This window comes from Mixophyes fleayi, chromosome 8 (assembly GCF_038048845.1).
Source record: "Mixophyes fleayi isolate aMixFle1 chromosome 8, aMixFle1.hap1, whole genome shotgun sequence".
NCBI classification, from domain to species: Eukaryota; Metazoa; Chordata; class Amphibia; order Anura; family Limnodynastidae; genus Mixophyes; species Mixophyes fleayi.
This window is the reverse complement of record NC_134409.1, coordinates 25,889,431-25,906,832: the sequence shown is the minus strand read 5'-3', so window position 1 is coordinate 25,906,832 and position 17,402 is coordinate 25,889,431. Positions and strand designations below refer to the sequence as shown.

General features: G+C 40.2%; 1 protein-coding gene across 2 annotated transcripts in view; it reads left to right on the top strand.

Annotated features, from left to right (window-relative positions):
- COP1 (COP1 E3 ubiquitin ligase) overlaps nt 1–17,402 on the top strand; it is a 74,904-nt gene that overhangs the window by 35,406 nt on the left and 22,096 nt on the right. For both annotated transcript variants that reach the window (XM_075182180.1, XM_075182182.1), the window contains 2 exons: nt 1,794–1,929; nt 13,551–13,694. In XM_075182180.1, coding sequence (XP_075038281.1) covers nt 1,794–1,929; nt 13,551–13,694 — 280 coding nt within the window. The remainder of the gene's footprint in view (nt 1–1,793; nt 1,930–13,550; nt 13,695–17,402) is intronic.

Below are 17,402 nucleotides of genomic sequence, written 5' to 3'. Positions count from 1 at the left end.
CTAAACTTAGCACATAGTAGGCAATGGAAAACTATTAACATTTGCAGGAACAGGATATGATGCAACACACAAATAGTGTGCGTCATAAACATGCCATAAATAGAATTATTTCACATAGCATGTTACCTTTTAAATTCTCTCCACGGCTTAACCTAATACATATATCCTCTATCATTATCTGTCTTGCGTTCTATTTCCACACCGCCCCTTTGATGCAAAGATGCAGCTGGAAGTTGTCCTGTCCCTGATAAGGATGAAGCAGGTCTCACAGCTGCTTGAACCAGAATTCTGTACACTGTGTGCTTTGTGTAACCTTTTCTGTTACATCTACATCCTGATCTTATTAGCAGAGAGCAGGTGCTTTGTCCATCCCAATCCTACAGGTGCCCCCAGCACAGTAATATTCTGTATTTTTGTTTCTCAGTATTGCACGGACAGTTTTATAATCTCCTCTCCTGGCCACCTTTTTTTTTTTATCAGTATCTCTACTTGTACAACTGAATGATAAATGGTTTCTTATAAAGCTGCCGCTGGCCGCACATCTGTGCTTATGCAGCCTATGAAGAACGTAGCTGCCTTTGAACTACAAGAACACTTGCTGTAAGAGTTACGGTGATTTATGTATGTGATCATAGTTTAAGATCTCACCGCAGACAGGTGCTGGGCACATATGCAAGCACCCAGCTCGGAGTTCTTTTCTCCATGCATTTGAGTGCTAATGTCTAAATGTAACGCGTGTTGTTTGGAATGAAGATACCTATGTTTTGTATGAGCGGAAGATAGGAATCTGCAAATCTATGATGGAAAGTAAATTGCTTCCTCTGCTTTTTCTGAACCTTTCATGTTCCAGCCACTGCTTACTAGGGTCAATAGCACCCTATATGTGTAGTTATTGAAAGAGTTTGACATTTAAAGCCCAGTCATCCAAACATCACATATTACATTTACAGACCTGGGCACCCCAAAGCCTGCAAAAGAAAAATAGAGCAGTTTGCTTCCTCCATGTATGTGCAACTTAAAGAGCCTCATCTCATTTAAATATCGAATAGCTTCATACTACTAAATGAGATATACTGGAACCCAAAGTACAATTGTTATCTGTAAATTGCCTATAGCAAGTGGATTTGATCTGTGCATTGAATGAGGTACAGAACAATAAGAAGCATGTGCAGCACTAAATTACGCAGTTAGGAGTCAATCTAATATAATTATTTTTAGGAACCTTAGAAGGTGCCGTGGCTACATGCTTCCAGCTTATACCTGGTTTCTATAGATTATAGAGTTTGGTTGTCATAGGAAAAGCACATCGAACCATTCCCTGTGAAGTAGGCAAGTGATTGATGTGGGCAGCACGGTGGCTTAGTGGTTAGCACTTTTGCTTTGCAGCACTGAGGACGTGAGTTTGATTCCCGACCATGGCCTTATCTGTGTGGAGTTTGTATATTCTCCCCATTTTTGAGTGGATTTCCTCTGGGTGCTCCGGTTTCCTGCCACACTCCAAAAACATACTAGTAGGTTAATTGGCTGCTATCAAATTGCCCTTAGACTCTCTCGGTCTGTGTGTGTGTGTACGTTAGGGGATTTAGACTGTAAGCTCCAATGAGGCAGGGACTGATGTTAGTGAGTTCTCTGTACAGCGCTGCAGAGTTAGTGACGCTATATAAATAGATGATGATGAATTTAATGTACAAAACATGTCGTTTGGAATGAACCTGCTAAATTTGCTGCTTGTTATTGTTTCGAACTTATCCTAAGCCTGCTTTATTTCACCGTACGATTTCTTTTCTGAACAGACGATAGCCGTACAGTGAGTCAGTTGGATGAGTTTCAGGAGTGCCTGTCCAAATTTACCCGCTATAATTCTGTGCGTCCTCTGGCCACACTCTCCTACGCCAGTGATCTGTATAATGGCTCCAGCATTGTTTCCAGGTAAGTTATCCGCTCAGCTTCCTAAACTTACACACTTCCTGTTAAAAAGTCACAATATTGTACATTTGTTTCCCCAGCTTGTGGCTGCTCATGGGTTAAATATCCCTGTTGCTCCAAACTCTCTTTCAAATTAAATAAGCCGCAGAATCCCATTTAAACACTTTCTTATGCCTTAAGTGAGAGCAGTGCAGTGATTTGTCACTTGCTTGCAGCAATGCATCGGCAGACTGACAGATTTATCACTGTTTAGAAGCCATTGGACTTATTTACAGATTTATTATTGAAGCACAGAAATTTTTCTCCTATGATGTATATGCCTTCAGTTGTCATCAGTGGGTGTTACTCTTTTTATAAACACTTGGGGGCACCCTTTGCACATGTTTACCATTGCACTGGTTTTACTATTTTGTGCTAGAGCTACCTGTCCTGTTCAGCAGCAGACCTCACCAATATAATGTGCCAGCTAGCTTTTTCGCCTGCTACTACCGGTTGGGTAAAAGGGTTATACGAAATGGATTTTTATTTCCTTGTTTAGTCCCACTACATCATATGCTTTTAATACATATTTAACGGTAACAAGCTATTTGTTTTTATATGTATTTATGTTTAATCTGTTTGTTTTGTGGCAGCTCTAATTTGCCTGCATGGCACTGTATGGTGTCTGTCAAAAGGATCATCCAATCAGACATTTTGCTTTGCATTACACAGATAAAAACTAATTGCTGATTGGTTACTCTGGTATTAGTTTAGTTATGCACCTTTGAGCAATGCCAGTAAACAGCCTTAGGCACCCTGTGAGCAATAAGTCCTAACACACTATGTTCTAGTGCTCTTATTGCTGGGGGGAAGGAGGATTTAGGAGCAACATGTGGCGGTGCTATTTTCATTTAGAATAATCTCTTTTGCACTTCATGTGATTTTAAAATATTTTTAGTTCATATTACAATCAATAGAGTAATACTGTTCAACAGATTGGCATGGATATGGCAAATATTTATCCCAATACAGTGTAAAGCTGGGTACACACTACAGAAGATTTCTGTGACGATTTTACCAACGACTGAAAGTCCTGATCAGCCTGCAGATCCCATGTGTACACACCTACAAGATTCACCTTCAGATCTGTGCTCTTCATCTGTCAGAACCATCTGCTGAAAAGATCGTGACTCTGTAACTCTATGGATATCTGCCTACACTGCTGGTCGTGAATTTTCCCGACATCGTTCCATCCGTTCCATCGTTGACCGTGATTTTTAAAAAGTTTATAAAACCAAATCAAACGATACGTTGCACTGGTATGACATGATCGTGGGAGTATACATACTGTTGCAATATTTGACCAAACGGTCAGTTATTGTGTGATCTGCGCAATAATGGAATGAAAAACATGTAGTGTGTACCCAGCTTAAGAAAGGGGAAAAAAAACACCTTTATTGGAATGTTCACATCAGTGTGTATACAAGACCTGCATAACCTCTCATTCGGGGGTTTGTAGTCATCATAGTTTGTGGACTGGCAGGACTTGTTTCATACAGGTAGTGATTTTACTCCACTTAGTGCTGGAAACAATTTTAATTTTCGCACTTGTCTCACTCTACTCTGTAAAACAATTGCTTCAGTAAACTGCCCTCTTAAACTTATTAAATCAGTTTTTGTCATTAGCCGATAGAAAGATTCCTGCTTTACTTTGTGTTGAGATCCCATGATGTATCCCATTTTGATTTCCTGTTAAAAGGCGAGTGGTCACCACTGAAGTTGCCAGAGTGATATTTGGGAGAAGAGAAACCATTGTTCCATCTTTCCAAGTATAGAATCTTTGAGCCAGACTGCCGTCTTGGTGATCTGCTAATGAATTCTCATCTTTCATTGTCCTATACTCAACATTTGTTTCATTACCGTTTATAGAACAATATGCACATGTATTCATGGTTTTATTCCTGATAGTGAAGGAATGAATCTATAGCTAAATACCATTTTGTTCACTTCCACGTACTGTAACATTGGGGGTGGGCAGGGGTGTGTGTGGGGTGGTTGCTGTCAAGCAGGAAAACAGTCGGACTATATGGTGATGTAGCCTTGGGTTGTGGACTGAACAATAATGTTACACATAATCGGGGTGCTCTGTCGTTCTGTATTTGTCTCCCCATCTTTCTGCATCTAATTGTCCCATGGCTGTTTCGTTGTCGGTCGCCTGACAGCGACTAGTTTAGTTCGTCCCAGAGGAAAGCCGCACTTGTAGAAAGCAGAGACCAGTATCCAGCGATGGTGCCCCAGGTGCACTTGTTACGCCATCACTGGCACTGTTCCTGGTGTAGCCCTGGCATGCCAAGCAGCCGTTCACAACCAACATGTATTCATTACAGTTCAACAAAGTTCAAAACGTTATTTCTGACATACTATGCAGGAACTCCACCAACTTGTGAGAACAGCTATGGTTACCTGCAAAACGATCTTATTTGTTATGCTTAGGTGGTTAATTTATATTTGCATATTGCATAGTGTCATGTTACGTTTTCACACTCGTGCATACTCCACACACATTACCTTATGCTGGGTGTCTGCACCGCATATAATTCTAGACCTGTAACAAGGTTTAAATGCTTTCATTTATTAGCCTGTACATGACCTCATGCAACTTTTACTAGACACCTATATTTTTCCTTTGTAGCTATAATAAAGATATTTCTGATGTAAATTAATGGCTAAAAAGCACTGACAGAAGCTAGAAACATAAGAACTATGTATATAACATTGTTCTCTTTGTTACTTCCCACATACAGCACCCGGAAAGGTATCATAGTACAGGTAGCCGGAGCTCAGAGACCATACATCTTTAACATGTGTTATTAACATTGGCAAATAGGAAAATAGAGCAATGACATAAACAGGATAGAATGTTACGTGCAGGGAACCAAATGGTGAGAAATACATATAGCCCTGAGGGATATCTCTCTACTGCTAATGGCTTTGATTATGTGAGTCAGTGTGAAATGGCAAGTTATCCTTTATATCCAGCCTCAGAACCATATATAAATGAAGGAATGTCCGTACTGACACCATGAGTCCTGGACACTTGTCAACCAAACCTGGAGGGATGCAGGAATAGTTTAATTCCTGATTTAAGTATACACATCACAAAACCTGAAAACTGGTACAGGAAAAAGAAAGGAGAAATGATATGCAAGTATTCATTCAGCTGTACATCAGTCAAGAGGTGCGTGGGTTTTTTTTTTTGTTTTGTTTTTTAAATATATTTTGAAATAAATGATTATTCAAATTTATTCCACCATAGTTTTAAGAGTACAAAGTGTATGTCGTAGAGCCCAAGGCTCAAATGGACAGATCATTTTCAGCTGTGTCTAATTTGCAGTTCCCAGTAGAGCCGAGGACTTGCAATTCCAGTCTTTTGTATCCTGGATTTCAAATGCACGAGAAGCCCTAACAGTCAGGCCAAGGTCGCAGACAGTGTATCTCCATAGGGGGGGAGACCTCTAACGAGCTTGTATAGGGCAGAGTAGCCTTGGGGAACAAAGCTTATTAATCACATATGTGCTGGGTCACCTCTCAGGGCAGATCTCCCCCGCTTCTGTGTCGCCAGTCTTCACCATTTGCTTACTGTCCTTCTTAGTCTCTATCACTTGAGTGATACCACTGGAAGAAGCATCTTCAGCTTAAGTATTTATCAGTTTTGAACGCTTCCACAAGCAAACTGTATTACATCTGTCATAACAGCTGTGCTAGGAAAGTGATCCCTCCTGAATCCAGGACCCAAAGCTGCTACTGTGGATTTAAGTTGTGGAAAGAGCTGCAACGTTTCCTCTTCTAATCTGAGCTCGCAGAACACTAATCTTGTTATACCGATGCTAACCTGCTGTACTTGCGGGTCAGCTTATTTCGTGTTGCATCTTGGCTGAAAGATGTTCTCGCCAAGAACGCAAATGATATAATTTGTGTTGGCTCCATTACTAAGGTACTATGCTAAACTGAGTACTCTCAAATAGCGACAAGGTAATGGAGATAATTGTTGATGGATACTTAGACTGTCGAGATTGAACATAGCCTTGTTACAGGTTGAAGATCTGAATAGGCTCAATTAAGTGATTTCAAGGAAAAATAAGTAATTTTTTTCCCCCATTATACTGGAAAATTATAAAATGGATTCAGTATATTGTAAAGTAGTAAAGACTCAGAGGGTTGATAGCAGGTGGTTTCTGCATTTTGATGGCTATATTGTCTTCTCTATTACTAGTTACAACATAGCAATAGGCGTCACCACTTACAAATTAAAGAAAACTTTGCCAACAACATAGATCTATTTTTTTTTTTTTTTTTTTTTTAATAAAGGCTCATTTAAGTGCGCCACATACAGGCCTCCAACTAGCACTGTGCTAGTAGGGTAACACAGTAAATGTGGTGGGAAGATTACCTCTACTAATATGTCTGATAATGATCCTATCTGTTGCACTTTCCTGATTGGGGTAAAGAGCGGTTTCTAGAGTGCCCAGTTGACAGCACAGTAATTTCTGGTGAGGGAGATAACAAGGCTACAAATTCTGCCAGATATCATTTTTTTTTTGTATTTCCTCATGGTTTGGAAACTTTAATATGTACATTGAGTACGTATGCCCTGGTGGAGTAACTAAAGTTTAGTGGCCCATTAATGATCATATTGCATAGCATTCAGAAAGAGACTTCTGACTTTGGACAGTAGGGGGCGCTGGAAACCTGTATTGAATTAGACGGCTCTGTTTTCCGACCTGTAATATAATCACTGTGTGCATTCAGGGGAGACCAGCAGCACAGTATACAGTGTAAAAAAAATATATATTTCACTGTTTTGAGACGAAATTCAATCTCTGCATTTTATAGTTATTTTTAATAAACCAAATCTGCAACTAAAAAGGGGGACACAAATGTGGTGGCACAGTGGTAAGCGTTGCTGGCGCACAGCACTGAGGCCATGGGTTCTATTCCGACCAACACACTATCTGTGTAGAGTTTGCAGGTTCTCCCTGTGTTTCTGGATGCTCTGGTTTCCTCCCGCATACGTACTGCTATGTTAATGTGTGTGTTATAGAATTTAGACCGCAAACTCTTTTGGGTAAGGCCTTGTCTGTGAAACACTGTAATGTGCTATATAAAGAAGAATTGCCCATGGCATCAGTGGTACTTACAATGACAAACCAAGAGGACAATGATGCTTCATTAACACCATAGTATTATGTTTTTGTGATGGAAATGTCCAGAATGTAAGTTTTTTTTTTTTTTTGTTTGTTTTTTTGACATTTGTACCACACACGGGCCGTTACGGTCAAATTCTCTTATACTTGAGTAACCAAAATTTGGATCCAATCATTTGCAGCTTGTCCGTATCACTTCCGTCTGACACTGGATGGTTAGTGAGTTTGATATATGCAGCACACAGGCCAACAGTGATCACTTTCCAACCTCGTTTTCCTCCATGGCTGCTCGTTTGATCTTGATTGTATTATCGGCCTTTGTGTTTGTTTTAGGATAACAAACGCTGTAAGGTGCGGCCGTTTTTTTGCGGTACGTGTTTGTGGCTGTGTGTGTCCGGTTGAACTGGTAATACTATATATATTTCATGATTCTCATTAAAAGTGCAGTTTATATTGTTCAGTCCGATAAGAGATGTCACTTCCAATTGCACATGGTTTCCCCATGAATTGGAGGCCACAAACCCCCAGATGAAAATAGTTGTAGTCTAACATTTTTCACAGCAAGTTAAATCTCCAGACTTCATCTGTAAGCAGCCGAGTCAGCAGGGGTAGAAACTGATTAGTACAGAGAGTATTGGCTGAGGAGAGGCTGCAGTATTGATTACTGGCTGTTACATACATGCATTGGAGATGTGTGGCTTATCATATATGTAAATGCCTGCGGTTTGCTTTCTGGGTTATTCACTTTTGAGTTTAATGTTTTCATCTGTCTTCACAGATGTTTCCAAAGAAACTTTAATCTCTGAAATTGTTTTAGCATATACAATATGCAAGACATAGTAATGTTATGGCGTTGCAGGCTGTCTCTGATCGTTTATGGGATTCTTTCTGGGCCTGGTTATCTTCCCTCCCCACGACACCACAACCAACAAGTTGGGTACTATTCAGTGACTACCCAAAAGCCAACACCAATTTACCAGATAGTATAACGTCAATTGTGATGTTTTCTACATTGTGTTCATATCGACCGCTTGCAATACATACTTCAACTGCGGCGAATGAACATGGCGTCAGGAAAAGTTACGTCATGTTAAGCTGCGACACTGAGATTGTTGGTATTAAGGTGGTCATTTAAGGAAGCGCCGCGTGTACAATGAATGAATGTTTTTTTTAAAAAAAAACATTGTACACGCAGCACTTTTTTAAATGACCACCTTAATGCCAACAATCTGTGTCGCAGTTTAACGTGACATCATTTTTCCCGGACGCCATGTTCATTTGCCGCAGTTGTTTTGAAGTATTTATTACAAGCGGTCAATATGAACACAATGTAGGAAACATCACAATCGGCGTTATACAATCAGGTTAATTGGTGTCGGCTTTTGGGTAGTGACCAACACCGCAACCCACTACCACTGCCGTAATACATACCACCAAAATGATTGCATTGTCTGTGGATTATCATCTCTTACTGACAGAAGTTCTGGGATGTAATAAAGAGATTATGGGGAAGAGAATGCCCAGCACCATACAAGAATATTTTGTACATTCATGTATTAATATTTACGTTTGTTAAATACAAAGGAAAACAAACAAACATTATTGGGTATGAGTCCATTCTGTAAACCCAAACAAGTTTTTATGTGCTATACAACATCTAACAATAACCCTCAACCTTCATCCCGCAGTGTTGGGATGTAAATTTTCTTCTTTCTTCTCTGTTCTTTGATATCAAGTTTTGATTTAATAGTTATTGACATTATATCAGTGGACAGGTTCAACACATCACAATGATCAGACTGAACTTTTTCCCTTGGGTCCTGAAGCTCCTAGCTATACCCCTATTATGTATGAAACCTGTCACAGCCAATCAGCGCACACATGAACACATTTCTTATTAATCATAGGTCCTGGATCGATCTCTCTTGTATCCGGCAGCTGGTTTGATTGGACAATCCTGAAATCTGTTGTCTGTGTCAATGAATGTTTGCTGCAATATGATTTGGATGTATTTTTAAAGACTGGTTCCTCCCACAACTATTCTTTCTTTTTTTTTTTTTTTTTTTTTGAAGTGAGGAAAGCTAAAATACAAAATCTTATCCCCACCCCCCTCTGCATTCTTGTTATACCTCCCTGGTGGATCTTCATGTCAGACTTTTCCAGTGCAAAAGATCCCCTGTCCTATTACTATTATTGTCCGCATTATTCAGGCAGACAGCAGTGTTTAATCCCCTCCCCCACACTTGCAGGGCGGAGCTTAGATAACACCACCTGTTACTTTCTCAATTCTACCCAAAATATATATATATATTTTTTTTTAATGTAAAACATTTGTGTTTCAGTACTTAACTAGCTGTGTTATGTAGACTGCTTGCATCCCTGCACCTCGGCCTCAAGGGACTGTTACCAGGGGCATTACATGGAATTGCTGGGCTCCCCAGCGCAAGTTTGGGGGAAGGTTGCAGTGAATTACCATCCTCCAATAGCCACTTGCATTGCCTTTCTGAGCGGAAGCGGCAAAGATGCCGTGATGCCCAAAAGGGGTATCTTTGTGCATGTACCGACTCCTGTACATGATCAGAGTGGGGCACTGCGTAGCGGATGCATGGCATTGCAGTCCCCTTACCTCTGCCCCATAGCAATCGTACCCCTTGTGATGGCTATAGTTCTGCCCCCGCCTAGTCACCTGTCAATGACTTCAGTCACTAGGTAGCAGTGTTAGTTGGTAGCCCTGTATAGATGATATGCCTGCATAGTGTGTGTTCCTTACCTTGGCACCCTCTTCTCTGGTGTGTTCCTCTGATAAAATTGGATCTCTACAATAGAGGACCTGATTTACAGTGAGGACTGTGGCAGAGGGGTGTCTGTCCATTTAAGGCTGTCAACTTAATTATGTGGGAGAAACCCCCCACAATTCAGGTAAAGGTGGGTAGGGGATTTATTTTTACTAATAGTTTTGTAAAAATGGAATTAGCCTTTAAAACAGGACGGTGCGTTTTATCATTCCGAGTCATGTATGAGACTTTAGATAGGAGTATAGCTGTCCTGTAAAGTGATATCAAACAGTGTCACTAGGAAGAATCAAAGCTGGCCTGGAACATATTCTGCTAATATACATGTACAGTTTTTGTGAAGTCTTCTATTTTTGTAATAGTTTCACATTTGCAGCTACTTTATATATTTAAATAGTCTGCTTGTCTTGTGAAATGTGCTGAATGTTGTTTTTTTGTTATACCAATTCCTGAATAATCGTTTGGAAAGACTGATCTAAGCCTATCGATGAACAAATCTTTGAAGTGCATAAATTATTTGAAAGATGTGTAGAAGGGGCCTTCGGTCAGTAACATATTCAGGCTGACATTCTAAGAAAATTAATGATCTATACATCAAGTTTTTCTCAATTAAGGTGTGACTAGAGGCTCAATCGGGAATATGTAGGGAACAGCAGGAATTCATTTGACAGACAATTAGAAAGACTACTCAATGATTAAATAATTCAAGGTGTAGACGGGGTGTTTTCGAGGTCTTTTAAAGCTACATTTTAGTCTTGACCTTGCACTGTTCTTATTATGCTTTCTAGGCCTACCCAAGTGTAACTTTTATCGGTACTTTAAAGCGCCACTATACCGAATATACAATGACGCACAAAACATAATGTTGGGACATCCATCAAACAGTTGGTAATGTATTTACAGTGCAGTCCATTGTCTGGGAATGCAAGAGGCTGGTTGCAGTATCGTCCTGAGCAGACAACACAGCTGTTTGATCCAGTGACCAAATCTGTGGCTGATTTGCACGCAGACAAATTTTGGCTGCATGTGTTAGATCTGGTTGTTACTTGTTGAAGCTGCAACTACTTTGCAAGATCCTCATAATTCCGAAGTCAATTTTTTTTTATAAAAACAAGAATACACACTCCATCCTGTGATAGAAACTTAATGCGAATCCCCTTAAGGTTCTTACACTATCAAAATCTCTCCTTTCTGTCTGTTTCTGCATCAAACTGAAGATTTGGCTGAGCTAATATAGTACATATTTAGTTGGATATTATTAGTATTATACCTTATGCAACTCCCGGCATGCTCTGACCTGTGAAATGTTATCCAGCTAAGCTTTCTGGGAGCTGCAGCAGGAGTCTCAAGTACTTGTCTTGTAAGGGAATGTATTGTGTATCACAACTAGCAATGTCTGTCTCTCTTCTCCACGTTCCTGTACTGTTTCCCACCCAGATCCTCCGCAGTAATACCTCATATTTACATACTCTGCGCTGTGGTCAGAGCCCCATTAGCTGCCAACCATCCATCCTCTCTCCTTCTATCACAATAACGTCTGCCTCTATCACCTGCTAGAAAGGAGGATTGCTGTGGGTAGGGTGGAAGAAATACACACAGCCCCCCGGCACTCTGCTTTCACCAGTGCACACGGCTTTAAGAGGGATCCAAGTTACTTTCAAGCCTGTCCAGCGCCCCCCCCCCCCCCCTCTCCTATATTATCATCACTCTTCCTCACACCCTGAGCCCCACTACTAAATCAGCTTGGCTGCAATGATGTGTCATGGGAAGCTAATGGAGCATTTCAGCCAGGGCACTGGAGGAGGGGCAGAGTTACATAGAAATAAAGACTGCGTAAGATAGCGAACAGACAATTATGTTGTGCTGCACTGACCTTCAGAGATGTGTGAGCATGTCTGTCATAGCCGAGATTGAGATGGCACTATGCAAAAATGTAGCATTGTCAGTACGGCAATGATAACTTATGCGAACTCTAATCAAGGTCTTCCACTGAGTTCCTCAATCTCAAGCGCTGGTTTATTGATATCTTCCATCTCAGACTATCTTCTGCATGCATAGGACTAACGCAAGTCTTTAATATTAATAGAAAACAAAGCCCTGTGCTCATTATGGAATGGGAAGGTGTATTTAGAACGTGAATAGAGTTGAGCTCCTTATTTGTTATTCCGTCTTATCTCCAAGTTTGTACTAATATGTACAAATATTGTTATTCATTTTCATGCTGTCTTATTGTTAATCAAAAAAACAAATTTTAAACTAGGGCAAATTTACGGCTTTTAATCTCCATTCCTACTGACACTAAAATTGTTATACTAAAGTTTTTAATGTTGATACAATACATAAAAATTCGTATGAAAATGGAACCCACTGACCAATCCAATGAACGCTGCCAGTTCCTTTCAATTAATTTCTTCCTGTCCGTAACTGTCTGTAGTTTCCTGCGTGTCTTCATTTCCCTCGTCACGACTCTGCCCTTGTCGCATGTAACCTTGTACTCACTATTACAACAAGATCCACTGCCAGCCGCACGACCAGCGCACACACCTCTCATGGAATATTGCTGGTGCTGTGAACATTCTGACAATCTGATTGGTTACAGGTTGTTCTATCCCCGCCCACCTTAAAACTAAAGACAACCTGGTGCGCCGGAGTTGAGTAGAATGTGAGCATGTTTCATAGCTTAGATTGAGTACAAGTTACTGTTGCAGTACTGACAATGGTATGTTTTTGCATTGTCCCATCTTCACACTGAAATTGCACTGAAACCTTAGAGGACTTTCTTTGGGCCTCACCTACCCTGGCAACCTCCTTTGACTGAACACGTCTGCAGCCCTTGTAACCCTCATCTCCTATTCATGCAATATAGTAGCTGAGGAGTATAAATCCTGGGCAGCGTTGTGACGATTTTTCACTGCAAGACGTGTTTCATAGGAACATGGTTTCTCAAACTATACTGCTGAATCAGCCTCCTCATTTGTAGGAACAGGCTGTGGGTGGGAGAGATGATTGAATATATGGATTTATCAGGGATTGCAATATATATGTACAGTTGGTAAACTTTATAGGGGCTCGTGTATTCTTGAGTTGTGTACTCTGTTGTCTGATGTTAAGATAAACTTAGTGCGTTAAGAACATAATCAATTTAGCAAATCTGAAACTGATGAGAACATACATAATTGTGTCTAAAATAGAAAAATATTTATTTATTGATATAATGGAATGTATTGTAGTGTCATTTTGTGGGTATAATATACCTGGTTTCAAGTGAGGGTGGTGGTATAAAAGTGAGTGTTCTAAAGGCTGAGCACTGTGTGTTTAGATATAGATATATACATCTATCTTCATGTTGTATACATGCATACAGACTTCTGCCATTATTTATTAATGCAGTCACAATAACACTTGATGCACTAGCAGGAAAGCACAAACTATTGCCATGTAAAAATAAATTTTTGTGGGTTTCATCCCATTTTTTTTCCCCCAGTGTTCATAAACGGAACACAGACACTTGTAACTGGCACAAACAAAGCTCCCCTAGCAACATTTTATTCTTTTTATTTATTTTTATTTTTATTTTGTTTTTGGTTGCAAGTAGGTTAAGTAACTATGTATGTATATATCTTATGTGTGTTCCCTCCCCTTATTGCAGCATAGAGTTTGACAGAGACTGTGACTACTTTGCCATTGCGGGTGTGACCAAGAAGATCAAGGTGTACGAGTATGGCACAGTTATCCAGGACGCTGTGGATATCCACTACCCAGAGAATGAAATGACCTGTAATTCCAAGATTAGGTAAAACACTTTCTCTTTTTTTTTTTTTTATTCTCAAATCCATTCATGTGATTAATCTGGCTGCAGCTCCCGTACATCCAGGCGCTGTGTAAATTACACACCTTTTAGTGCGGAGAGGTTTGAGTTACCTGTGCAGACCTGGTTGCTGCACTTAGCTCCTAGAAATACTTGCTGTGAACGAGACACCCACTCGCTTTGAGATATTGTAGAGAAATTGCTATATAAACACATTCAGTACTTTTATCAAGGTATTCCTTCATATCTCTAACTTTATTACTGTTTAATATACATACTGATTAACTTTTAGGGAGGGATTTAATTATGCACAGAGTGGTTCCGGAACAGTCACAATAGGGGTGCGAGTAGAGATCTGCGATGTTGCAGTACTGGAAAAAATGCGCAGCGGAACATTGTGGCTAATTGAATTGCCCCTTTAGTCTTTTTGACATGCACAGATAGACGCCTGCTTTTCCATTAAGTGCACTCTCTTGTTTTTGACTGTATAAACCTGAATACACCAGTATTTGTCTTACTAATGTTTTTGTACAATGACCTTTCCAGCTAGCTATAATGTTAAGAGGTCCTGCCCCAAATGTCTATAGAAATATACTGATGTATTATAGTTTAGACGTATGTTTTTTTTATATTTGCATTTTTCTCCATGGCCCAGTGCTGTGAATTATATCTATTCTAAGAGTGCTTTTACGAACTAAAATTTGTATTAACCCAAAGAATTATGGCTGTAAATGGGCTGAGGCTTTGTATGTGCAGCCCCAGCAAGCTGGTGCCTATTTGAGTGTGTGCAGTCAGCCTCACAATTCACCCTGTCTGCTTTTCCCATCAGTGTGTGATACATGTCTGCTCCTGTCAGTGCTGTTACTGAGCACAGTGAGCACTAATCTGCAGTGTGCCAGCTGTGTCCCCCCAGCACTGACTGCCTCCTCTGTACCAGCAATGTACTTGGAGGAGAGCCATAGACCAGCTGGATCACCCATTCTCCTCACCTGCTTCCTGAACACATTTATCCCCTGTCTCTTTCCAATCTCTTATTCACAGCAAGGGCCCTGGGGAAATACACTTCATTTTCATTTTGTGTGGCGTTCCTCCACCTCCTATTGCAGCCACGAGAGCTCTGGAAGATTCACTCTGTAATAGTATGTTGGTAATAGTGGGTGTTCGGAGGTAATGCCGAGATCAGTTCAGTGTAGTCTGTTAAAGCATTTGAGGAATGGAAGGTCCACAGATGTCGCATGTTTGGAAGCCCTGGCTGCTGTGGGTTATGGACATTTGACAAATAGTCCTGCAGCAGTCTTCACATATTGCATCTCTTCACCTTATCTAGTGTAATTAGAGGTCAGTATGTAGGTGTTGGAGAGAATCGTCATTTATTCTTCCAGTTCATCAAATCCTTCAATTTACTTTGATAACTGCTGATACTATATTAGAGTGCTGGGTAGTGACCAGCTAATGCGCCATACAGAGTATTAACCCAGTGCAAGGCCCCTAGAAGCTGTGCATTATAACTGTATCAGCGTTGTTTAGCTGTATATGTGTATGGGAAAGTCTGAGGTGCGGCTGCTGGACAGACATGACAAGTTACAAGGTTGTACTCTGTATAAGGGCACCTTTCTGCTCAAATACTATTTATTTCCACACTTCACTAGTAAATGTGCAGATTTCACTGCACAAGTGTCCCAATATCACAAACTTTTTCATTCATTCTAATTTATTTTGATCTTTTTTTCTTTTTTTTTGTCCAGTTTTTTTTGAATGTCACTTAACATGACCATATGGAGGTTGCTATTCCTCCGTCCCGTCCCGTCCCCCCAACTTTCTCAATAGACAGTGAAGGATCCCATACACAGGCTGATGATTAAGATGTGGCTATTATCTGTCCAGATATATTAGATCTCCCAATCGACATTTGAACCATCCCAGTCTCGATGTTGATTGGAATTTGCAATTTTTTCTGGCCCAGACGCTATGCGTTTTGTGAGCAGTTCAGTCTAAAAGGACACCGTTGCAGGCTGTAAGGGCATCTTTAGTTCTTTGAGACCGGTAACCAAGGACTATCATTTTCCAGTGTTTGCACCTGGCTCTCTCTATATACATATATTAAATAAATGATCTTTTTGAAAAATATTCCAATGTCAAAGCTCATAGACCCATGGTTTATATCTTGTAGTACTGTTTTATGCAAGTACTTGTGGTTTTTTTCTTAAATGAAATACATTGGAACACGTGTGTGTGTGTGTGTATGTATGTCTGGTTGGTTAAGCACCTCAAAGATCTGGCTAGGAGTCTCTTTTCTGTACGTCTTTTTTTCTAACCACATTATGCAGAAAGGGCAGGAAATATAGACTCCCAAATTATGTGCAGTTGACCACTGGCTCCCGTAAAGCAAGGCTATGAATTCTCCTTTATTGGGTGAACGTAACCTTTGTATATTATTGTCAAATATTGGCTTTACCTGCTATTTAAGCCTGTGTTATTACTGATCTCAGAATCACACATGACCTTTATTTAGGTATATACACTTCGGTTATTTCAACGAGACATCCACTAGATATTGTAGAGAAGTTGCTATATAGACATATTTCACTCCTCTGTAGCGGGTTGCCACGTTGGTGTTTTTTTCCTGAACAGACAGCCATGACTGACAGACATTCAGACTTTCTTACGCTGTGTGGATTGGTTGATTCATACACAGTGACGGGTATAGTGATGCAGTCTCAGCTTTTTGAACTGCACCCCTAAAGGTGGAGGTCATCAGCTGTCTGTATGGGTGTGTGTAGGGTAAAAATTTAGCTTGTGGGGGGGAAGGAGACAGTGGAATATCAGGATAACAGAACAATGAATTTTACTCTTATAGTTTATAGGTGGAAGTTTCAGGTTTGGCTCTTAGTGTTCCTTTATGCCTTGCCCACCAGCCACAGCCATTGATCATTGATTCCCTGGTGGTCCTCCGAACCAAGACTGTATAAGGTGCATTGTCAAGAAGACTCCAATATGAGATTCTGTATAGTTGTTGCAGTTTATTCTTTAACCAATATTATCGTTTACACCAAATTCAATGTATTTTATAGTGTAAAAACAACCACATGTCAGAATAAAGAAGCTTCTCTATACAGTGCTTTTTCTTCTGTTTTTACATCTGAATGTTTAGTCTTAACAATTTATTTTAGTACTATAGCTTGGTGGTATTTTCACAAACTTGTGCATGAGTGACAAATGACAAGGAACCTTTCCTTAGTAATCGGATGAACCATTGGAATTAATTTGAAATTAAATTTTTGTCCTTTCTAAACATTCTATAAAGGAATCTTTTTGTTTTTCAACAAATCTCTTTGTTTCTCGCACCCTGTGCACCTGCATTCAGCTGGATGCCACTAGCTCACAAAAGAATGGAGGATTGATGCGAGGAAGCGTAAAACTGTGCACAATTCTAACCACTAACTCATTTGTCTGTTTTAGAAACTGCAATTGGGAAATGTTCCTTTACACAGTGGCAGTTTCCTTGACTTTGTACTTGGCTGGTTATAAAGCACTGCCTGGAGTGAGATGTCTGAAAGGCAGAAATTTCGACGCACACAAAACACTCTGAGGCATTAGACCACATGTAAAGGGTCTTTCGATGACACTAAATCACAGTGCAGTGATCATCATTACTGGTTTAATCCTAAAAACTTGAATCCAGGCTGTTCAATC